The sequence below is a fragment of the Meles meles genome, chromosome 8 (assembly GCF_922984935.1).
Source record: "Meles meles chromosome 8, mMelMel3.1 paternal haplotype, whole genome shotgun sequence".
Classification (NCBI taxonomy): domain Eukaryota; kingdom Metazoa; phylum Chordata; class Mammalia; order Carnivora; family Mustelidae; genus Meles; species Meles meles.
In genome coordinates, this window is record NC_060073.1 from 79,619,292 (window position 1) to 79,644,453 (window position 25,162).

Genomic DNA, 25,162 nt, shown 5'->3' on the forward strand with positions numbered 1-25,162 from the left:
AATTCTCGCGAGAACAGTTGAAAGCCACGAGGAAAGGGCGCCATTTTGACAGCCGCGAGGGGTGGGGCGGTGGGCGGTGCCTGAACGCCCAAAAACGGAGGAGGCGGGGTTGACAGACAAACTCAGGGTTCAGGTGCGGACTTCGTTAACCTAATGGGTAAATGGGATAGCTTAGAACGTGTCCGCTAATGACAAGAATAAATTGTGGAGCCAATTAAACCGGGTGGATGTAAACTGAGAGGAGTCAGCCGCTCGGCTGTTTCCGGTGACTCTCATTTGCTGAACTGTCTTCGGATTTTCTAAAGCCTTCGGGGGTGCGTGCATTGGCGGTGAGTGTGGTGCCGGCTGTTTTGTCATGTCTGCTTTTGCCTTCAAAAATAGTGAAACTGTGTGAAACTGTGACAGGCTTGTGCTTTGACCGTGACTCCAAATGTGTGACCTTTGTTCTGGAAGCCAGTGTTACTCCATAGCACACCCTATTCCCCTCTCCAACTTTGGACTTGTTTCATTAGCTCACTCTTGCCCTCCAGACTGAGGGTCAGCGTCCGGGACTTAGTTAACGTCTCTCTCTCTCTTTTTTTCTGCGATTTTTGACTCCTTAGCCTCCTGAACGGCTACTCAGTGTTGCAACCGTCTAAACTAGTTTAGTTTTGGTGGGTTTTTCCCCCTTAAAGGAGTTACAAAAAGGATTGAGCTTGTTTGATGTGCCCACTTTCAAACCTCTTGAATCCTGTGACAGACCTGTAAAGCTGCATAGTCCTGTGTAGTTAGTGTCATCCCAGGATTCAAGAGACGTTGAAGGTAATATGATCTCCTTACTCAGTTTCGCTCTAAATATTGAAAAATTCCAGGCATAAAACCTAATCTTCTAGGCATCTCCATGGTCTGCGAAACACTTGGAAGCTCCAGGACATGTAGGACATGTCTTGCAGCCCTGTGTGGGAGCAGGCCTGGCTATGTAATTTGTGAGGCTCAATACGAGATGAAATGCAGGGTCCCGGGCCACCTGGGTGGCTCAGTGGGTTAAAGCCTCTGCCTTCAGCTCAGGTCATGATCCCAGGGTCCTGGGATCGAGCCCCACATTGCGCTCTCTGCTCAGCGGGGAGCCTGCTTCCTCCTCTCTCCCTCTGCCTGCCTCTCTGTCTACTTGTGATCACTGCCAAATAAATAAATAAAATCTTAAAAAAAAAAGAAAAAGAAATGCAGGGTTCCTTGTTCAGAAAGCAGGGGAAAGCACCACTAAAGGTACTAAAATATAAGTGGGTCTCCTTTCTTCTGTATTATCTCCTTTGACTTGTCATGGTGTTTTAACTTTCTATTGTTATAATAGCATGTTAATAGCGCTATTATTCTTATTAATAGAGATTTTCTGTTTAATGTCAAAGTAAAGAAAAATGTTAAATATAAATTATTAGCATGAAATCTACTTCATATAGCATGCAATGCCAGCTTTAAATACAAATGTAAGAACTAACCCACAGGCAGAATGGATGAAATTTCACAATTCGTATTTTGTAGCTCATACAAACATGTATTTTGTTTTTGCTAGAACAGTGGGAACTACCCAAAACCAACTCACCTATACATTTTTTATTTATTTATTTATTTTATTTTTTACTTCTTGACATATGCTCATTCTACCAACCCTATGGAATCCCGGGACTTTGAGTCTCGCAGAACTCCCACAGAGGATGGGTCCACCAGATTTCTTCACTCATAGGGTTTCACAAATGCTTTATGTGAATGAGGTAGCAAGGACTAGTGGTGGACATGCACCTTTGGCTCTGATCTCGCACATGCTCCATTGTCCTATTGGTCTTAAAAGCACGAATAAAAGGTTAAGAATTTCGGGGTGGTGAAAACAGAGCATTAAACCAGTGCCATTCTGAGCACATGGTCCTGTGTCATTATACTAGTTGCACACCCCTGAGGCCAGCCCTTATGAGTCTGAAATACTGTAAATATTCAATAAACTATGGCTGAACTGGTGCCCACTAGGAAGGCAATTGGAAGACAGAACCACAGCCCTATCTTCAGAGATCATGGCCTAGGTGGAGGAAACAAACCAAACAGAGGATAACTCTGAGTGCTGTAAGATGGCTCTGTACAGATTCTTCCTTCGAGGAGCTGAAATGTGTCATTCCAACACAGGTTAACCCACATGGTAGAATGTGAGCATTTCTGGCTTTACAGTGGGCTGCATTTGGTTTTGAGTTATTTCTGCCATTTTAATAGCTGAGTGATCTCGAGTAAATAATATATTCTCTCTGGCCTATTCCTCTTTTGAAAATGAGATTTATAGTATCTATTTGGTGTGAGAGGTTCTGCAAGATTGTCAAGTGCCTAACATGGTACCTGTTATGTTGCAGCAAGCTGTCAATAAATAGTTACCGGCTTGGTTGCCACAGTTGGTCTACCCTGTTGGGCACTGTCTCTGCAGCTCCACATATCCAACTACCTCCCCTTTTCTTCCCTTGTCTAGACCCTGCTTCTGGGCTACTGACTCCCAGCAATGGAATCTGGAGCAATGGAAATATCCTGTGCTTCCTTATGGCCCAAAAGTGTCCTCCTAGAGCCACACTTGAGATTATATTAGAACCTTTCTAACCCCCTTCTCTCATCACTCCAGCTCCAACCTCCCCTCCTCTCTCCCACATAAACACATTTATATACACATTACCACGCTGCCTGCTGGGCTGTTGGCTTGCCTGAAGTTCTACATTTCCAAACCAGTTATTCAACTGTAGCCTCCCTGGGGTTGGACTTTGTTTTTATTTTGAAACAAACAAAAAAAATCTGACCTTTTAAAGACAGCAAGGGGTGTAAAACTAGGATTGTATTTGAATTTAAACTTGCCTTTATTATTCCTACTATAAACAGAAATATCTAGAGTGCTTTATTTTCCTCTTTATAGCCTATTGAGCAGATTTTGACATGTTCTTTTTTTTTTTTTTTTAAGATTTTATTTATTTGACACACATACAGAGAAAGCACAGCCAGGGGGAGCAGCAGAGGGAAAGGGAGAAGAAGGCCCTCTGCAGAGGAGGGGGAGCCTGATGAGAACCTTGATCCCAGAACCCCAGGATTATGACCTGAGCCAAAGGCCGCTGTTTAACCAACTGAGCCACCCAGGAGCCCTGACATGTTCTTAATTAGTACTTTTTGATAAAGAAAATATAAGATATTAACATTTGGAAAATCTAGGTGAAGAGTAGTATACAGAAATATTTATATGTGTTTTCTGTCCATCTGAAATTAATTTTTTAAAAAAGTTAAAATGTTTCATTCCGGAACAATTATAGATTGTTCAACTGAAAAATATGCTTGAGATCACTGAAATACGATTATGTAGAACTTTAGGCCCATTATCAACAGTTGATATTTTATTTGGGAGACTAGATTATGCATATAATCTAATTTAAGGTTAATAAAAGTTGGTATTTGATGAAGTACTTATGTAAATGTTAAGTCCTAAATGTATGAGACTTGCATGTTTGTGGAGGATGTGTTGTTTGAAATTATCATCAAAAGCAGAAACCCAGGGATACCTAGTGGCTCAGTCGGTTTTAGGTTCTTAAACTAAGGTGTCCTTAAACACCTCAGGTTATGATCCCAGCGTTCTGGGATAGAGTCTCACATAGGTCTCCTTGCTCAGCAGGGAGTCTGTTTCTCCCTCTGCTTGTGTGCTCTCTTTCTCTGACAAAAAAAGTAAGATCTTAAAACAAAACAAAAACCAGAAACCCAGTTTCTAAGAAACCTGTGAATCTTTGGAAAATTTTTAAAAAAATGGGGGCAGGTGGGATTTTCCAAGTGATATTGAAAGACCACCTTTTACTTACGAAGAAAGCTTGTAGCAGAGACTGTTGAGATTAATAATTAATGAGGTGTTCCATTAACAATTTTAATGTGAATCTGAATAGTGCTCTTAGAAACACTCTTAAAAGAGTTTTGCTTGCATTCTTTGTTGCAACTGGCTGAGATTCCCTGGCCACCTCACATTAATTTTGGTTGAGTTTTTTTTTTTCCTTCATTTTATTTACTTCCCTCTGCTTGCACAGCTTATCACCTGAACACTTAAGGTAAGATACTAATCTCTGTGGATCTATGCCTACCTATTGTAAAATATGCTTAGCATATATATTTTTTTAAAGATTTTATTTATTTGTTTGACAGAGATAACAAGTAGGCAGAGCAGCAGGCGTGGGGGGTGGGGAAGCTCCCTGCCCAGCAGAGAGCCCCATGCAGGGCTCCATTCTGGACGCTGGGATCATGACCTGAGCCAAAGGCAGAGGCTTTAACCCACTGAGCCACCCAGGTGCCCCTGCTTAGCATATATTTTTAAAACATCAAACTATAATTGATTAGGTCATCAGAATGATTGAACATTAAAGCTGCTTACCAAGAAAGTATTTTTATTTTTAAGTAAAAGTAATCATTTGAATTTCAATAGCTACTCATTTGTAGAAGTTTGCATTTCTCTTAGTAATTTAAATTTTCTTTTGTAGAAGTGATAGCCTAAGAAGCTTGTTTAAGTTTTAGCCTGTCAAATACAGACTGGAAAACACAAATTATCTGTGAGAGAATTACTTGAACGTCCTATACTATTATCTACAACCATTTAAACAGTTACTTACAAACCTTAGAAACTACTTTTTGCTTCAGGACCTATGTTCCTTAAACCAACCATTAGTAAACTGTATGTTTGAGCCACATATATGACTAAAGAAAATGAATCATGTGCCTTCTTGGTTTGGCATTTCCTTTTGTCTATTTTAAGTGTTGACTTTAAAGTATCAGTATTAAAAAAGGTTACTTGGGGGCGCCTGGGTGGCTCAGTGGTTTAAGCTGCTGCCTTCGGCTCAGGTCATGATCTCAGGGTCCTGGGATCGAGTCCTGCGTCGGGCTCTCTGCTCGGCAGGGAGCCTGCTTCCCTCTCACTCTCTCTCTCTCTGCCTCTCTGCCTACTTATGCTCTCTCTCTGTCAAATAAATAAATAAAATCTTTAAAATCCCTCTCACTCTCTCTCTCTGCCTCTCTGCCTACTTATGATCTCTCTCTGTCAAATAAATAAATAAAATCTTTAAAAAAAAATAAAAAAGGTTACTTGGGCATTTCTCACTTGGAAGGTTAAATACTGGGAACTGTGGTTGCCTTTCTGTGAGGAAAGAAACCTAGATGCCCTTTGCCCTTTTTATGTAACTGAACTCTTGTGTTCCTTTCCAGAGCAGCACTCTTCATGCTTGGTGCACGGTGAACTCTTGTGATCATTAGTCTACCAGAGCTTCGTGTGTATATCCTCATACCTAAAGAAGAAAGAAATGGCTTGTGCTGAGTATTCTTTTCATGTGCCAAGTCTCGAGGAGCTTGCTGGAGGTAAATACACTAATAACTTCGAGTTTTTTAAAATTATTCTAAGGAAAAATTTAAAAAATAAAAATATTCTGAGGCATGATTTATGCAATAATATTTCCAATGTAGAACTCATTTTCCTGAGGTGCCTGAATGGCTCGGTCAGTCAAGCGTCTGCCTTCAGCTCAGCTCACTATCCCAGGATAGAGCCCCGCATTCAGCTCCCTGCTCGGCAGGGTGTCTGCTTCTCCCTCTCCCTCATTTTCCTTTTCGATATCTCTTTGTACTTTTTTTTTTTTTTTTGACAGACAGAGATCACAAGTAGGCAGAGAGGCAGGCAGAGAGAGAGAGAGGAGGAAGCAGGCTCCCAGCTTGAGCAGAGAGCCCTACACGGGGCTCGATCCCAGGACCCTGAGACCATGACCTGAGCCGAAGGCAGAGGCTTTAACCCACTGAGCCACCCAGATGCCCCCTTTTTTTTTCTTTTAAGATTTATGTATTTCAGGGAGAGAGTGAGAAAGAGAGAAAGCATGAGCAGGTGGAGGGGCAGATGGAGAGGGAGAGGAGGAGGGAAAGAATCCCAGGCAGACTCTGCCCCAACTAGCGCTGAGCTTCAGGCTTTGTCTCCTGACCCATGAGATCCTGACCTGAACCATAACCAAGAGTCAGATGCCCAATCATTGGGGCCACGCAGGCACCTCTCTTCATACTATATTTATTGAGAGTCCAGAATTATGCCACCCCCAAAAAACTAAGCTCACCCATTTGAAGATTCTTGTTAAGATACCGACTTTACACTGTGAAAATGAATACAGTAATCTGAGCTTTAATTATGTGTGATGCCCAGAAAGTCACACAATCTTAACTTTTTACCAGTTATAATATTCTTTAAATATATAAACTACTGTGGTATATTAATCATGTTCCTAACATTGCTACTATTTCCCCTTCTCCTGATATGATAGACTGCCAATGAACTTGCTTAGATTTCTCTGTGTTTATTTTTATACATTTCCCCTTATTCAAATAAGAATTTAAGGCAGCTTCACAAGATTAATTAGGAGGGGTGATAGATAAGAAAAAGAAAAGAAAAATAGGAAAATGAAATGAACCCAGGAATAGTACTACCCCAAAACTATATACCCTGTCAGAAAGCTAACATTTATTTGACAGCCTTTAGGTTTGGATGATACCTACAGAACCCTCCCTTTTCAGTGCACCCATCCTGATGGTTTGGCTGTCTTTCTGATAAGGTTGAAGTCAAGAAGTGTACTCGGGTTTGCTTGGTTGTGGCTTTCTTCTTCTGACCTTCCTTTTTAGGTGGCAGCTGGTAAACAACCTATATCACTAGTATTCTTTGCCTGTATTTCTTTTCTGTCTTCCCTGGTATGCTAGGATAGCTAGGAATCATTTCTTTGAGAGCCTTTCTACATCTATCTCCTCTTGAGTATTTGTGTTTTATGTGTCTTCTATATGTATAGGATATATTCAGTACAAAATAGAAATGGATTCTGAGTTTTTTGTCTTAAAATTTATTTTTAGTTTTACAGAAAATCCTATAGCAAGAATTTGGTCTCTTTGAAATTGATAAAAAATAGATTTTATTATACTTCCATATGCTGAAATCTTACGTAATCTATTTGTAAGTGTGCAGTCTTTAATTTAGGGAGGGGAATTTTCCAGGCAACTTGGTTTTTGTTTTCATATAGATAAAGGATCTGGTATGGAATGTCTACATGGTTAGATTTTAGATGACTTCATGTTTTGGAGAATCTGATTCTATAAAACCTAAACTAATGGCTGACTACCCTCAAAGAGATTTTTTTTTTTTTAAAGATTTTATTTATTTATTTGACAGAGATCACAAGTAGGCAGAGAGAGAGAGAGAGAGAGGAGGAGGAAGCAGGCTCTCTGTTGAGCAGAGAGCCCGATGTGGGGCTCGATCCCAGGACTCTGGGATCATGACCTGAGCTGAAGGCAGAGGCTTTAACCCACTGAGCCACCCAGGCGCCCCCCCTCAAAGAGATTTTTGTGGAATCTTATCACCCTTAGAAGTACATTGCTCCTAGGGGCACCTGGGTGGCTTAGTGGGTTAGGCGTCCAACTCTTGATTTTGGCTCAGGTCATGATCTCAGGGTCATGAGACCCTCCCCACTCCTCCTCTCTTAAAAAAAAAAAAAAAAAGGAGGGGCACCTGGGTGGCTTGGTGGGTTAAGCCTCTGCCTTTGGCTCAGGTCATGATCTCAGGCTCCTGGGATCGAGCCCCACATCGGGTTCTCTGCTCAGCGGAGAGCCTGCTTCCCCTTATCTCTCTGCCTGCCTACTGTGATCTCTCTCTCTCTGTCAAATAAATAAATAAAATCTTTAAAAAAAAAAAAAAAGGAAAAAAGAAGTACATTACCCCTAGATTTATAACTTTGAAATGTTTGCTTTTTTACCTTTTTAATTGAGTTATATCTCCATTAATGTACATTAATCTTAAGTGTAGAGCTTGATGAACTTTAAAATGTTTACACCCATGTCACTACCATCCACATTGAGATGTACAATATTTCCAGCATCCCAGAAGACTCTTCTATTTACTTTTCTAGTCAATATCTCTAACCCAAGAGGTAGCACTGTTCTGACTTCTATCACCTTAGATTAATTGCCTGATTTGAAGTATATGTAAGTCAAGTTATATATACTCTCTTGTGTCTTACTCCTTTTGCTTAACATTTTGTCTTCAAGTATCAATGAAATTGTTGCATGTAACTGCTTATTTTCTAACATTTAAATATGTACATTTCAATAGGTCTTCGGAATTCTGTCCCCAAAAGGAAGGTAGTCCTCACTTTAGTGCAGTGTTTATCTTCAGTGGTTTAGATTTCTACAGATTTGTAGTATTTTTATGGGGGTATTTGTTATTACACATTTGATTAATTGTGTGTCTAATGTCTAATTATATTCAATAGGAAGACCATTTCCCCACCCCTTATTTTTTTAAGTAAGCTCTATGCCCAACCTGGGGCTTGAACTGAGATCAAGAGTCACTTGCTCTACTGACTAAGCCAGCCAGGTACACTCCTCCCTCCAACTTTTAGTAATACAAGTTTAGATTGGAAGTATGATAGGAAGATTTGATACATGATGGCAAATTTTTACCTAATGTTAAATAACCTTTTTTCCCTTATCTTTGTCAGTTCTGCAGAAGGGGCTGAAGGATAACTTTGCTGATGTCCAGATCTCTGTGGTTGATTGCCCTGATTTGACTAAGGACCCATTTACATTTCCTGTAAAAGGTAAACAATTTTTGCAATTCACTTTATTCAGTCCTAATCTTTTCCTGAAACCAGAATTATTATGAAGGATCATCTTAAATTATCTACAAATAAAGGATATTGTCCCAAATTGTAGACTAAATCATGCTGAATTTCTGTGCTATTTTCTTATATTGAGCAAATTTCATTTTATACTCTTGTTGGAAAATATTGTTTTATGCACTTCTGTTATTTTCATAGGTTATATAATGGCTATTCAATAGTTTAGAATCCTTGATATCACATGACAGTTTTTTTTTTAAGATTTTATTTATTTATTTGACAGAGAGACAGTGAGATCACAAGTAGGCAGAGAGGCAGGCAGGGTTGGGGGGGAAGCAGGCTCCCCGCCGAGCAGAGACCCTGATGGGGGCTTGATCCCAGGACCCTGAGATCATGACCTGAGCCAAAGGCAGAGGCCTAACCCACTGAGCCACCCAGGTGCCCCCACATGACAGTTTTGTTTTTAACTGTTGAAGTGACTGTTATGGAAACATAAATTTTTATGTTTTTATTTATTTATTCAATACCAGCAGGGATCTTAAAAGCCTTGTATTTGGGGCGCCCAGGTGGGTCAGTGGGTTAAGTCTCTGCTTTCAGCTCAGGTCACAATCTCAGGGTCCTGGAGTCATGATCTCAGGGTCCTGGGATCAAGCCCCACATCAGCCTGCATCAGGCTCCCTGAAGGGAGCCTGCTTCCCCCTCTCTCTCTCTGCCTTCCTCTCTGCCTGCTTGTGATCTCTGTCTGTCAAATAAATAAATAAAATCTTTATAAAAAAAATTAAGGTCTGTTTTGAAAGTCTGACCTTCTCCCATTATACCCTACTATGATCAGCGATTTGAGATAAACACTCACACCACTCCCTCTTTGATTACGTAACTGACATCTTTGTTAAAAAGTAGTTTTGCATAGAAGTCCTGGACTCTGCTTCTTTGTCTGCCACGTACCGATTTCATTACCCTAGGTAAGCCAACTAATGTATTTGGGCCTCAGGTATATTAAAATGGAGAGATTTGGCTTTCATGTTCCTTTTGGTCTTTCCAGTTTAAACAGTCTTTGATTTTAAGTATACCCGTAAATGATAGAAGTTTTGTGTTCCAGATGGCAAATTCTCTTTGTACCTTTTTTTTTTTAAAGATTTTATTTATTTGACAGAGGAGAGACACAGCGAGAGAGGGAACACAAGCAGGGGAAGTGGGAGAGGGAGAAGCAGGCTTCCTGCTGAGCAGGTCTGGGGCTTGATCCCAGGACCCTGGGATGAGGCTTAACGACTGAGCCACCCAGGCGCCCTTTTTCTTTGTACCTTGAAAGCATTTAGCATTTTTTTATAGCCATGCTTCTTCCAATTATAAAAGTAATCTCTTCTCCCCACTACATAAGTAATTAATTAGTTAAAATAAAATTAATAAATCAGAAAACACAGAAGAATACAAGGAAAAGAGAAAATGGCTAATGTTAATTCTGTCATCCAAAGAATTTTCTAGTCAATAATTTGTAAGCCTTTAGGGGCGCCTGGGTGGCTCAGTGGGTTAAAGCCTCTGCCTTCGGCTCCGGTCATGATCCCAGGGTCCTGGGATCGAGCCCCACATCGGGCTTCTGCTCCGCGGGGAGCCTGCTTCCTCCTCTCTCTCTGCCTGCCTCTCTGCCTAGTTGTGATTTCTCTCCGTCAAATAAATAAAATATTTAAAAAATAATAATAATTTGTAAGCCTTTAAATTGTAACACTAAGGAACCTAGATATGTATGTTTATATATGAATGATCTTTCACAAATGTAGTTAGGTACTTTCTACATTCAGGGCTTACTGAAGTTACCAGTGACTTTGGTATGTTCACTAGTATTTTCTGATCTCTCACATATTTCATAGTATCTGGCTGCTGTTGCCTGACATTTTCTCTCCCTCTCCTTGGTTCTTTTGCCTTTTCTTCCTTGGTATCTTTCCTACTTCCATATTCTTTCTTCCTTGTTTTTCCTAGCTCCTTTCTTTTTCTGGCAGGCTCTTAAATCCTGACATTTTCTAGAATTCATTCCTTAGCCTCTTCTTATTTACACAATCTCTCCGCAGTTTTCCATCCACTCCTGTGGTTTTAAATTACTACTTGGATACAAGAACATGAAATCTGCACATCTCACCTTGGTCTCTCTTTTTCTTGGCTATGGATCAGTAATTCCAGCTGTCTACAGGATATCTCTGCCTCTATATGCTAAGGATATCTAAAATCTAACTCATTCCTTCACCATAGTTGCCTATTTGCCCTTGTTCTTTTTCTTAATTTCCTCTTCTCCATCTCTACAGCCAACCATTTTTAGCTCATTACTTGTATTTTCCCTAGACTACTAAAACAGTCCCCTAATGGTTTCCTTCAACTTCAACCTTACTGGGGGCACCTGGTCAGCTTAGTTTGTAGAACATATGACTCTTGATCTCTGTGTCATGAGTTCAAGCCCCACATTGGGGGTGGAGCCTACTTAAAATTTTAAAACAAAAACAAAAACAAAAAGATAACTTCAACATTACTATCACTTATGAGAAAGGTTCTAATCCATGAGTAATTTCTCCTGATACCATGGAAGACATTTCTAAAATCCCTAACTATAAGTGGGATCTATAAAAATTTTGGACATCTGCCGTCTGCATAACTGAAAAATTGAGCAATTATATCTACTTTACTTTGTGATAATGTTAGTGTGAAACTGACAAGACTACTTTTACTCAAACAAAAGATAATTAGTTTTCTCTCTACATTTGGACAAAAATTAAAAGAATGTGCCTTTCCCAGATTGTGTTCTAGCTGTACCTATGATGTTAATTAAAAATGTACGTAGAAAGTTACCAGAATCTGAAGTTATCTCTAATTACTTGGATTTCTATAAACAACCTTGGGAACAAACAACTTTGATTTCCCAGTATGGATTTCTTAAAGAACTAATAACTCTAACAGAGCAAAATATTCTATATTAAAATACAATTTTAACCAACTCGCACCACCAAAAGCACAGATCTTTAAAGGAATAAGTCATTACAGACGAATTCTAGAAATCTCACACAATCCAGACTTTGGCTTCAATTCTAGCCTTGCTCTGTTACCAACTTTCTGTTTCCTTTACGCTACCAACTATATCAAGTCATGCTTGGTTATGACAATATTGGAAATATAAGTAGTTAGAATAGGATAGGGATCATAATAACTACTTTCATCATCCATCCCCTGCTACTTGTAAAACTGAGAACAGAAAAGTTACCTACTCTTAATAAATTAAATTAGTGCCTTTTGGCATTTTATACTTAAGTTAGATGTTTACCTGTTTTTAAGATGACTTTTTTTTTTAGGCATCTGTGGGAAAACTAGAATTGCAGAAGTAGGAGGTGTGCCTTACTTATTGCCTCTTGTAAAAAAAGAAAAAGTAAGTGTACTTTTGCTCTTCACATTCACATGAAGATTATAAGAACTGTGTTGATTCCTCTTATTATTAGAAGATCCATGGACCAATATGGCAAGGAAGTGTTAATAGACTCAGTCAAAAAATGTAAACCAAGAGATCTGTATGAGTTATCATTTAAATAATATTTTTTCTTCCTGTATAGGTTTATGATATAAATAAGATTGCAAAAGAAATCAAGCTTCCTGGAGCTTTTATTCTTGGAGCAGGAGCAGGCCCATTTCAGACTCTTGGGTTCAATTGTGAGGTCAGCATACATTTAATTATTTTATTCTATTTTACTGATTTGACAGTTGACTTAACTTTTTTTTTTATTCCCCTATCAGAAAGTCTGCTTTCTGAATGAACTAAAAATTATCGGTCACCTTCCTTCACAGATTTGATATTGTTTGATACAGATTTGGACTATAGCATAAGCTCTAACTCTTATGGAGCACAGACCTTTAATTTCAGATTTTCTTGGGGTCTGCACTCAGTGTTAGATGAGTCTGAAGTCCTAATATGTTCTGCTGAGGACCATGGATTGTGAAAGATTTTAATCCTTACATATCAGAAAATTCCTAGCTTCACTATAAATCTTTCCTTTTGAGATGAGAACAGCTTTTAATCAGAAGATGAATGGAATAATTAATAATCTCATTAATTCCCTCTTTCAGACTAAATAGTAAGGACCTACCCCATGGTATAATTATTATTTATGAAAGGTACTATCTATTACTGTGTATGTTAGTATATTTACAACATAAAAATGTCACTGTTTCTTCACATCTCTTAAATAGAAGAGTGGAGGACCTCTTCAGTCTGCCCATTCCTTCACCTCTTCAGAAGTGACCATTAGTCAGTAGTCTTATAAGTTCTTTTGTAGAAAGATTAAAATAATTTACCTAGTGTTCAATATAGGAAAAAAAATTTTAAATCTAAAGTCATTTTAAAGCACAGTTTACAATGTTATAGAAACACTGTAAGAAATACTGTAAACATTTTACAGAATATTTTTTCAATTTTTTGGATGTTTGTAAATCTTGAATTTTGAATGTCAAATTAAATATTTCATACTTCATGTTTTCTTACTAGGTCCTGAAAATAAAATATCTTAAGTCAACGATAAGATATTTTGTTATGTTACTCAAATATTCTCTTTGCATATTGATGCCAGGGTTAACTAATTTACTTTTCTTATTTACTTTTCTTTTTAGTTTATGCCAGTCATTCAAACAGAAAGTGAACACAAACCTCCAGTGAATGGAAGTTACTTTGCCCGTGTTAACCCTGCAGATGGAGGGTGCCTCCTAGAGAAATACAGTGAGAAACACCATGATTTTGGGTGTGCATTACTGGCTAATCTTTTTGCCAGTGAGGGCCAACCTGGAAAGGTGATTTTTTTGTTCACAAAGACATAGTATTCTCCAAAAATTCTCAGATAGCTAAAAAGTTAGACTTTCATTGCCACAAATATGGTTTTCTTAAGAAAAGTCAAAACTAGCTATGTCAGATTTCTTTAAATAACCCAGTTATGAAAGATTACTATGGTACATAGAGGCAAGGAGAAAGTCTTATTTTAAACTGAGGTTAAGAATACTTAGTAAGCAAACAAACAAAAATCTTAGTAAGCAGTACCTTTTTTTCTGAGGAATAAAAGGTTAACAAGAGTATTCATGTGTGGAGTGAGTCGAATACATGAGCCATTCAGTTGAAATAAATAGATAGTGCCTACCTGCAGTTAGTCTAGAAGAAATTTGTTCATTCCTGATGGATCAGATGTTGGTTGATCTAGACAGAAATGGTGGTAGCAAAATATAGCAAGGAGGCGGGAAGGAAAATTAATGCTTCCCTTCATATTTACTTCCCGTAGAACACAAAAAGATGATTACAATGTTAGCAGTTGTGAGCACTCTTAGATTTTTAAATAGAGGTAGCTACTTTAGCTACTTTGAGAAACAAAGTAGTGACTTTAAAAGACCTGATTAAGGAGTGCTTGGGTGGCTCAGTTGATTAAGCATCTGATTCTTCATCTCAGCTCAGACTCAGTCTCAGGGTTGTGAGTTCAAGTCTTGGGACAGGCTCCATGCAGGGTGTGGAGACTTTAAAAAAAGAAAAAAAGATCTAAGTAAGTGGCAGTAATACAAATCGAGAGTTTTAAGGGAGGAGAGAAAATGTAATCACTCTCTCCTAACCTCTGAATTACCAAAGGTTAACTAACCCCTTTAACCCAGGAATTCGCAACCTTTTACCACCTTGACATATAAAGGTAAGAATCTATAGAGCTCAGTTGAGGACTTTTGCTGTAACTCTCTCTGTCCAAGAAAGCATGAATAAGACTTATTAGAGTGAATAATAATTTACTATTTATATATATAATATATATATCATATAGGTATATAATATATATCATTGATCAAGACAGGATTGAGACATCTCACTAAACTCCTCACTAAACTAAACTGACTAAACTCACTAAACTAAGCTCTAAGCAAACAGGTGAATATTTGCTTTATGGCATTAGACTATGTGTTTCACTTTGATAGTTATTCACATAAAGTTTTGCAACTTAAGACAATGGTATGCATATTTATGTCCTCTCTAGGTCATTGAGGTGAAAGCCAAAAGAAGAACTGGAAAACTTAACTTTGTAACTTGTATGAGACAGACTCTTGAAAAACATTATGGAGATAAACCTGTAGGAATGGGAGGTACTTTCATAATTCAGAAGGGAAAAGCAAAGACTCACGTAATGGTAAGGGACTTCATGTGCATGCGTGCATGTGTATGTGGGTATGTATGTGCATATACTTAAGATCTTAGGATTTTTTAATATACGTTGAGAATTCTATCCTTAAAGATACTTTTACTATGATTGTATTACTTTACTATGTAAAGTGATTGTATTTACTTTACTATGATTTGTATTACTTTAAAACTTAAAAATGACAAACAATACTATAAATCACACTGTGAGATAATGTCTAACTAGGGTCTTTTTTTCTTTCATGTTAATATATTAAAACTTTCCTTTCATTCCATTTGTTTTTAAGATCCAGAGAGATGTGAGTAGAAGCCTTAGACATGGATTATCATTGTTATTGCCAGAATTCCAAATTCCATACATAGACTTTGCTATTAAGACGGTTGTGGTAGATGGGATGCCTGGGTGGCCCAGTTGGTTAAGCATCTACCTTTGACCTGGGTTGTGATCCCAGAGTGCTGGGATCAAGTCCTGCATCAGGCTCCTTGCTCAGCAGGGAGCCTGCTTCACCCTCTGCCTGCTGTTCCCCCTGCTTATGCTCTAACAGGTAAATAAATAAAATCTTAAAAAAAAAATACAGTTGCGGTGGGGTGCCTAGTGGCTCAGAGAGTTAAGCATCCAACTCATTATCGGCTCAGGTCATGATCTCAGGGTTGTGAAATCAAGCCCAGCATCGAGCTCTGCGCTGGGCATGGAGCCTGCTTGGGATTCTCTCTCTCCCTCTCCCTCTGCCCCACTCCGTCTCTCTCTCTCTCTCTCTCTCTCTCTCCCCACCCCCTCGCTCTGTCTCATTCTCAAAAAAAAAAAAAAAAAAAAAAGATGGTTGTGGTTTTGGGGAAAGCACTCATTATGAGATTTATAATCTTATGGGCTAACTGCACAAGTTTAGAAGACATTAAGGATGTATTACTATATAAAGCAAGACCTGGGGCATTTGGGTTTTAAAATAATTTTTTGGAGGTGAATGAATGAATAGTATTAAAGTTATTACAACTTAATTTCCTTTCCATTTTTTCAGTAAAATCATCAAAAGTTGTTTGGTTTTAGTGTTTTTTTATCCTGATAATTTTATTTTTTATTGTATTTTTTTAAAAAAAGATTTTATTTATTTTAGAGAGAGAGAGTGAGAGCACATGTGCATGAGCAGGGGGAGGGGTGGCGGGGAAGGAGAGAGAGAATCCCAAGCAGACTCCATGCTGAGCGCAGAGCCCAGTGTGCTCAATCCCACAACCCTGAGATCAGATCTGAGTGGAAATCATGAGTCAGATGCATAATTGACTGAATCACCCTGGCATCCCATCCTGATAATTTTAAATAGCAAGCCAGTTGATTTTGCAAAGAAAAACACAACATTGGGAAAATAATTAACTCTCCAAATTATTAAAAATGGAATTTCAGATAAATCTATTCATAAATACCAAACAATTATAGGATTTTTAAATATGCAAGTATACAATACTTCATTACTAACTATAGGCATACCTTGTTTTATTGTGTTTCACATTATTGCATTACATAGATACTGCATTTTTCATAAATTGAAGGTTTGTGGCAACACTGCATCAAGCAAGTCTTTTGGCACCAATTTTCCAAGAGCATTTGCTCACTTCCTGTCTTTGTGTCACATTTTGGTAATTCTTGCAACACTTCAAAAACTTTTTCATTATTATATTTCTTATGGTGACCTGTAATCAGTGATCTTTGATGTAACTATTGTCATGTTTTAGGTCGCCACAAACTGCATCCATATAAGATGGACAACTTAACCGGTAAATGTTGGTTATGTTTTGACAGTTCACCAACTGGCCATTTTCCTGTCTCTGTCCCTCTCCTTGGGCCTCCCTGTTCCCTAAGACACAACAATATTGAAATGAAGCCAATTAATAACACTACAGTGGCCGCTAAATGTTCAAGTGAAATGAAGAGTTGCACCTCTCTCATTTTAAATTAAAAGCTAGTAATGATTAAGTTTAGTGAGGAAGGCATATCAAAAGCCAAGAAAGGCCAAAAGCTAGACCTCTGTATGTGCTATGGTGAGTGCTGTGAAGTGTGTAAACCTGGTGATTCACAGACCTGTACCCCTGGGGATAAAAATACATTATATGTTTATAAAAAAATAATAAATAAAAATTTAAATAAAACACGAAAGTACAAAAAAAATGAAAGTACTTAATGCTCTTGTTTAAGCCAAGTATAAGAAATAAAAACATGAGGAGTAGAGGGAAAAAAAAAAAAGCTAGACCTCTTATCCTAATAGTTAGGGAATTGTAAATGCAAAGGAAATTTCTTGAAGGAAAATTAGAAGTGTTAGTCCCATGAATACACAAATGATAAGAAAGGAAAAACAGCCTTATTGTTGATATGGGTAAAGCTTTAGTGGTCTGGATAGAAGATCAAACCAGCCACAACATTCTCTTAAGACAAAGCCCAATCCAGAGCAATCCTATGAAGGCTGAAAGAGGTTAGGAAGGTGCAGAAGAAAAATCTGAAGCTAACAGAGGTTGGTTCATGAGACTGAAGGAAAGAAGCTGTCTCTGTAACATACACGTTCGAGGAGAAGCAGAGCGTGCTGATGTGGAAGTTACAGCAAGTGATCCAGAGGCCTAGCTAAGATTGTTACTACAGGTGGCCACCCTAAACAACCAATTTTCAATGTAGACAAAACAGCCTGCTGTTGGAAGAAATAGCATCTAGGACTTTCGTAGCAAGAGAGGAGAAGTCAGTGCCCGGCTTCAAAGCTCCAAAGGACAGGCTGACTCTCCTGTTAGGAGCTAATGCAGCTGGTGACCCGAAGTTGAAGCCAATGCTCATCTAGCATTCTGAAAATCCTAGGCTCCTAGGAATTACACTAAATCTACCCTGCCTGTGCTCACCAGTGGAACAACAAGCCTGGATGACAGCACATCTGTTTACAACATGGTTTACTGACCATTTTTAGTACACTGTCAAAACCCACTGCTCGGAAAAAAATACTCCTTTCATGCTCATTGACAATGCACCTAGTCACCCAAGAACTCTAATGGAGACCCACAACAAGATTAATGTTTTCATGCCTGCTAACACAACATCCATTCTGTAACCCATGGATCAAGGAGTAATTTCAAGTTTCAAGTCTTATTATTTAAGAAATACATTTTGTAAGGTTATAGCTGCCATAGATGCATGGCAGCTCAGAGCAAAGTTGACTGAAAGCATTCTAGAAAAGATTCACCATTCTAGATGGTATTAAGAACATGTGTGAGGGGTGCCTGGGTGGTTAAGCATCTGCCTTCAGCTCAGGTCATGATCTCAGGATCCTGGGGTCAAGTCTTGAGACTTAAGTGGAGAAGTCACTTCAGATGTGGTGCATCCAGGGAGAGAACTAGATTTAGAAGTGGAGCCTGAAAATGTGACTGAATTTCTGCGATCATGATAAAATTTTACGAGATGAGGAATTACTTCTTATGGATGAGCAAATAAAGTGGCTTCTCAAGACAGGATCTACTCCTGGTAAAGATACTGTGAAGATAGTTGAAGTGACAACACAGGGTTTAGAATATTACATGAACTTAGTGCTAAAGCAGCAGAGGACTTACTCCAATTTTGAAAGTTCTCCTGTGGGTAAAATGCTATCGAGCAGCATCACATGCTGCAGAGAAATCATTCCTGAAAGGAAGAGTCAATTGACGTGGCAGACTTCATTGCTGTCTTATTTTAAGACATTGTCACAGCCATCCCAGCCTTCAGCAAACACCACCAGCCTGATCCTTCAGCAGCCACCAACATGGAGGCAAGACCCTCCACCAGCAAAAAGGTTATGAGTTGCTGAAAGCTCAAATGATGGTTAGCATTCTTTAGCTAGAAAGTATTAAATTAAAGTGTGTACATTTTTTTAGACATAATACTACTGCACACTTCAAAGGCTACAGTATAGTGTAAACATCACTTTTACATGCACTAGGAAACCAAAGCTTTCATTCGACTTGCTGTGTTGCAAATTCATTTTATTGCAGTGGTGTGGAACAGAACCTACAGTATCTCCACGGTATGCCTGTAGTTACCATAATGTACATCATATCTCTAAAACGCACCCATCCTGTGACTGAAAAGTTTTTGTACCCTTTGACCAATACCTTGTTTTCCCCACCCCCAGCTTCTGGAAACCACCATTCTAGTCTCTTTTTCTATGTTGGACTGTTCAGATTCTAATAAGTGATTTCATGCAGTATTTGTGTATGTGTGGCTTATTTCACCTTAGCATAATGTCCTCCAAGTTCATCCATGTTGTCACAAATTATGGGTTTTCCTTCCTTCCTAAGTCTGAAAAAATTCCTCATCTATATATCACCATTTTACATACATGCATGCACATATATAATTAAATCATACACACACACATGCACACACACATAAAAAACAATTTTTAAACATTTTTAAAAGATTTTACTCATTTATGAGAGAGAAAGAGAATGAGAGCGAGCATGAGAAGGGGGAAGGTCAGAGGGAGAAGCAGGCCCCCTGCTGAGCAGGAAGCCTCATGTGGGACTTGATCCTGGGACCCAAGATCATGACCTGAGCTGGAGGCAGTCACCCAACCAACTGAGCCACCCAGGCTCCCAAAAAACACTTGTCTTACCCATCCATACACCGATAGATATACCCAGAAGTGGGAGAAGTGGGATTACTGGATGATATGGTTCTATTTTTTGAGGAACTTTCATACCGTTTTCCATAATCATTGTATCAGTTTACATACCTACTAATAGCATACAAGGGTCCCCTTTTCTCCATATTTTGGTTTTGTTTTGTTTTTTATAATTGCCATCCTCACAGGAGTGAGGTGTGATATCTAATGGTTTTTATTTGCATTTCCCTGATGATGAGTAATACTGAGCACTTTTTCATTTACCTCTTGGCCATTTGTATGTCTTCTTTGGAGAAATGTCTAATTCAGTTCCTTTGTCTGTTTTTTAATTGTTTTTTTGTGGTTTTGTTTTTTTTTTTTTTGCTATTGAGTTATATGAGTTCCTTGTATATTTTAGATATATGGTTTACAAGTATTTTTCACCATTCCATAAATGGTCTTCTCATTTTGTTGTTTTCCTTTTTAGTGCAGAAGTTTTTAATTTGATGTAGTCCCACTTGTTTATTCCTTTTGTTGCCTGTACTTTTGATGTCAAATCTAAGAAATTATGGTGAAATCCAATGTCATGAAACTTTTCCCTTACGTTTTCTTCTAAGTTTTATATTTTAGCTCCTACAGTTAGGTCTTTGATCCATTTTGAGTTAATTTTTGTTTACATATAAATTAAGGGTACAATTTCATTCTTTTACACATCAGTATATCAGTTTTCCCAACACCATTTTTTGAAGACTCTCCCTTTACCATTGAATGGTTTTGATACCCTTATTGAAAATTATTTGCTGTATATGCAAGGGTTTATTTCTGGGTTCTTTATTCTATTCCACTGATCTTTATGTCTGTTTTTATGCCATTGTCACTGTTTTGATTACTTGTAGTAAGTTTGATATCAGGAAGTATTAGACTTACTACTTTCTTTTTCCCTCAAGATTAGTTTGGCTCTTCCAGGTCCCTTGTGATTTCATATGAAATTTATGATGGATTCTTCTCTATATCTGCAAAAAACATCTTTGAGATTTTGATAAGGATGGCACTGAATCTTTAGATCACTTTTGGTAGTATTAACATCTTAACCATATCCAGTTCATAAACACAGGATAGTTTTCTTTTTTTTTTTTTTTTTTAGTATATGTGCTGCTGAAGTGAACATGTTATTTTCTCATTTACTGGAATCTTTTTATCATTTTTTAAAATATTTTATTAATTTGACAGAGAGAAATCACAACTAGGCAGAGAGGCAGGCAGAGAGAGAGGAGGAAGCAGGCTCCCCGCGGAGTAGAGAGCCCGGAGCGATCCCAGGACCCTGGGATCATGACCTGAGCCTAAGGCAGATGCTTTAACCCACTGAGCCACCCAGGCACCCCTTTTTATCATTTTTTAAGATTTATTTTAGAGAGTGCACACATGTGAGCATGTATATTAAGTGTGGCGGGGGGGCAAAGGGAGAGGGAGAGAAGCGGATTCCCTGCTATGCCCTCAGAGCTCCTTGCGGCCCTCCTGGTAGGGCTCCATGGGAGAGGAGGCTCAAGGGGTCAGGGGGGGCTGCACATAGGGTTCGACTAAGGGCTTTATCTCCAAATCCTGAGATCATGGCCTGAACTGGAATCTAGTTGGTCACTCAAAAGACTGAACCACCCAGGTGCCCCTATTGAAATCTTTTTAAATTTCTTTCAGCAATGCTTTGTAGTACAAGTTTTTTCCTCCTTGATTAAGTTTATTCCTTAGTATTTTATTATTTTTGATGCTTCTACCAATTTCTAATGCCTTGCTTCCCCCTCCCCCCACCCATCTACAGGTAGCAGTAATGAGATTTTAAATTAGGATGAGGATATATTTCCAGGAAAACTGAGAGGCTATGAAAAATAAAAAAGGTAGTAATAGACACCTTCCTTCATTTATTCATTCATACATTTTAGCTTATATGCTTGATTGGTGATCCTTTTGAAAACTAGGGTATGTAACTTGTTTTGATTCTAAAATAAATGCATAAGAAGGCTTAAATTTTTAACTTCATAAAGTTATATATAAAATTTTAATAATATTCTATGTATTTATAATGATCTTTTATTGTAGCCTCCAGAATTTTCTTCCTGCCCATTGAACTCTGATGAAGAGGTGAATAAATGGTTGTGCTTTTATGAGATGCAAGCTCCTTTGGTTTGTCTGCCAGTTTTTGTCTCCAGAGACCCGGTAAGCTTATGTCTGTTTCCCATATTGCAGTGTCATACAGTGATAATGCTTAATTTTTAGGCTATTCTTTTGAAATTAGGTACTGTTGTGTTGTTATTTAAGAGCTAGGATAGTCTCCAGAATTATCATGAAAGATAAGGGAGCAGGTAGCTAACCACCTTGTGAGTTAGGCAGGGCAGATTTCACCTTTGAGCAAATGAAGGCACAGGTATTTTAAGTAACACCCAAAGTCATGTTATTAAATAGTAGAATCAAGACCAAGATTCAGGTCTCCTATCTTATTTGTTGCTCATTATACTATTCATTATATTTTAATATTATACACTAGAAAGTGTATAATATTAAGAGTTACTTTCAAAGAAAGTAACTACCAGAATACTGACTAGTTCATATTTTTGATCTAACAATTACATATACATCTAAGAATTTATCATAAATATATGCAAAAGTATGTGAAATTATTAATTAAAAAAGGTCAGTCATGAAAGCATTACTGTGATAGAATTGGAAATAATCTAAATGTCAGTTGGAAAGTGCTAGGTATGTACAATAGAATGCCATGTAGGTGTAAAAGAAGAAGAGCTCTTTTATAGTCTGATACACTAAGATCTCAAGTGTATTGTTAAATGAGGAAAAGCAATATTCAGCACAGTATATAGGGTGCTACTATTTGAGTAAAAATTACAAAAGTAAATCTTTTTCTGGAAGGATATATAAGAAACTGCTTATATTGGTTGCCTGCAAGGAAAGGAAGTAAGTAGTAAAGGCAGAAGATGGAAAGACACATTTTAATGAATATATCCTTCTTCACCCTTTGAATTTTGAATTAAGTGAATATGTTACTTACTTAAAAAATAAAATAAAAACTATTGTAACATTAATAAAAAGGCCTCCTTCCCCCTTAAACAAATTTTATCCAAAATGATTTGAATGCTGATGATAGCTTGTCTGTTGTCTTAGGGGTTTGATTTGCGATTGGAGCACACTCATTGTTTTAGTCATCATGGAGAAGGTGGACACTACCATTATGATACTACCCCAGACACAGTGGAATATCTTGGATACTTCTTGCCTGCAGAGTTTCTATATCGCATTGATCAACCAAAAGAGACCCATTCATTTGGACGAGATTAAGTCAAATGAAAAATAATTAACTAAAGTTAACTAATTAACTCATTAATTGATACTACTATAAAATCCAATAGAAATGATCTCACAGGGCACCTGGGTGGCTCAGTGGGTTAAAGCCTCTGCCTTCGGCTCAGGTCATGATCTCAGGGTCCTGAGATCGAGCCCCACATCGGGCTCTCTGCTCCACAGGGAGCCTGCTTCCTCCTCTCTCTCTGCCTGCCTCTCTGCCTAGTTGTGGTCTCTCTCTGTCAAATAAATAAAATATTTAAAAAAAAAAGAAAGAAATGATCTCACTACTTAAATCCCATTTTTTGACCTTTAACTGAAAGGTATGTTTACATTTACACTATTATTTCATGGAACTACCTTAGAGATTTTTGGAAACCAAGATACATAATGAAAATGTTCTTCATTATTTTTGTATTCTTTAATAACAGCAAAATCAGTCTTATGTTTATACCTTAAGTATAAAGACGATCAGGAATCATATGATTTATTCCTACTGTCTACTGGTAATAACTTACATTTATATAACATTATTAAATTTTTCAAATTAGTCTCACAACTCCTAAGTGGATATTTCTGGGTATTAGAAAAATCAGTTTTGAAAATGTTGATAGTTGCTGAGTCTTAGTACTGAATTTAAAAAATCCATTTCAGAAATCAGAGTATACTTTTTTCCATGGAATAAGGTGGGCCGAGGAAGCAACTTTACCCCTTTTTTGCTGGGGCTGAACCATACTCAGAAGTTTGCAGTTTGCCTTTCACAAGCATTGGCAACTAGGTGGTAGGCCATGATGCCTCCTTTGTTTGGCTTGCCAATTGGAAGCAGTTGGTACCTTATCAGTTTTTTGTCAGAAAGAAAGGGAAAAGAAACAGCATCAAAATACAACACTGAAGTGAGTATACTTTAATTTACAAATGAAGCTACTGCTAAACATGACCACTGTCCTTTGTAAAATATTTTACTGATTGTAATTATCGAAATTTTCCTCAATATTCTTCTATAATAATTGTTAGAAATCAACTGTCTAATCTTAATCTTGCTAATGCTAACCATGTGCAAATTTAGGAGTTCTTTAATACCAAACACATACTAAATCTTCAAAAAATATTTTTTGATTGTCTTCTTTAGATGTTACCTATAACATGTCCTGTAAGTATAAACTCCTAAATGTTATTGTTAAATAAGTACCTGAAGCAAAAAAAATGAATAAAAATTTTATATTCACAATATAATGTTTCTTTTTAATATCTTACCTCCAGACGGAAAAAAATCTTACTGTTCATTGGTTTAACAAAAACGTATTGGACACCTACTCTGCCCGCTGGGATGTGATCCAGGAGGGGAAGGGCTTTGTTAACCAGTGTAGCACTAATGCCTTTAACAGGGCCTGGCCAAAGCAGGCATTCAGTAAGTATTTGTTGAACGAATGAGTGTGTGGAAGGTTATGCCAGATGCTTCACCAGATGCGGGGCTCGATCACTCAGTCATTTATATAACGGGAAAACTCACAATAAACAGATATAGAAGATGCCAAGTGGTATTAAGAACTATTAAAAAAAAAAAAAAAGCACAGGGTGGACTGTTGTGTCCATCTCACATGTGAGAGGATGGATTCGTCATCCGAAATTTGGTTTGGATGTTGGATAAAGTCACACACAGCCAAACAGGGTATGAAAGGATTTACTGCTTGCGTAATGAGGCTTTCTGGGGAAAGCAGGACTGCTCCCAAACAGGTCCAAAAATGGCTTGAGAGAACAGGGAAAGGAGACTGACTTGGGCTTTTTATGGTGGTGAAAGGTTAGGGCCAGCATGATGATTCCATATGCAGTTTAAACTTCCCACAAGTGTCAAAGAAGGAGCAGCCAGGCTTATCAGCTTGCTCAAATATGGAACAGAATGGGAAGAGGGAGGAGTGAGGCTTAAAAGCTATCGGCAGTCAAACATAAAAAAATGCCATCAGACTCTTTATTACCTGTTCTATATAAAGGTAGATCAGGAAAAGACTCTGGAAGAGAGACATTTTAGCAGAGACCTGATAGAAACGAGAAAGTGAATCATGAAGTTATTTGGAAAAACATCTTTCCTGGTAGATTTAAAAGTCCAGAGGCAGGAGGGAACTTTATATGTTTAGGAAACAGTAGGGACCCTGGGTGGCTCAGTCAGGTAACCATCTGCCTTCGGCTCAGGTCATGATCCCAGAGTTCTGGGATCAAGTCCCACACTGGGCTCCCTGCTCAGCGGGGAGTCTCCTTCTTCCTGTGCCCTTCACCCTGCATGTGCTTTCTCTCGCTCTCGCTCTCTCAAATAAATAAAATCTTAAAACAAACAAAAAAAAGAAACAGGAGGTTGTGAACAAAATAAGATAACTAGCTAACACCTA

At 38.0% G+C, this 25,162-nt stretch overlaps 1 protein-coding gene across 5 annotated transcripts; it reads left to right on the forward strand.

The window, feature by feature from the left end:
* The first annotated feature begins 94 nt into the window (after positions 1-94).
* On the forward strand, positions 95-24,015 carry C8H11orf54 (chromosome 8 C11orf54 homolog). Of its 5 annotated transcripts, none has more exons than XM_046017090.1 (9): positions 95-329; positions 5,229-5,373; positions 8,532-8,630; positions 11,981-12,054; positions 12,236-12,337; positions 13,287-13,463; positions 14,675-14,824; positions 21,528-21,644; positions 22,605-24,015. In XM_046017090.1, exons 2-9 carry the CDS (start codon positions 5,319-5,321, stop codon positions 22,776-22,778), a joined length of 948 nt encoding a protein of 315 aa, XP_045873046.1. In that variant the 5' UTR covers positions 95-329; positions 5,229-5,318; the 3' UTR covers positions 22,779-24,015. The 5 variants fall into 5 exon arrangements, with proteins under 5 accessions (XP_045873046.1, XP_045873047.1, XP_045873044.1 ...); XM_046017091.1 differs by having other exon boundaries at positions 95-314; positions 5,224-5,373; XM_046017088.1 differs by having other exon boundaries at positions 96-329; positions 5,224-5,373.
* The last annotated feature ends 1,147 nt before the right edge of the window (positions 24,016-25,162 follow it).

Coding starts and splice junctions, on each gene's coding strand:
- C8H11orf54 (XM_046017090.1), top strand. CDS start 5,319: ATGGCTTGTGCTGAGTATTCTTTTCATGTGCCAAGTCTCGAGGAGCTT. Junction 12,055..12,235: donor CTCTTGTAAAAAAAGAAAAA/GTAAGTGTACTT, acceptor CTTCCTGTATAG/GTTTATGATATAAATAAGAT. Junction 21,645..22,604: donor TTTTTGTCTCCAGAGACCCG/GTAAGCTTATGT, acceptor CTGTTGTCTTAG/GGGTTTGATTTGCGATTGGA.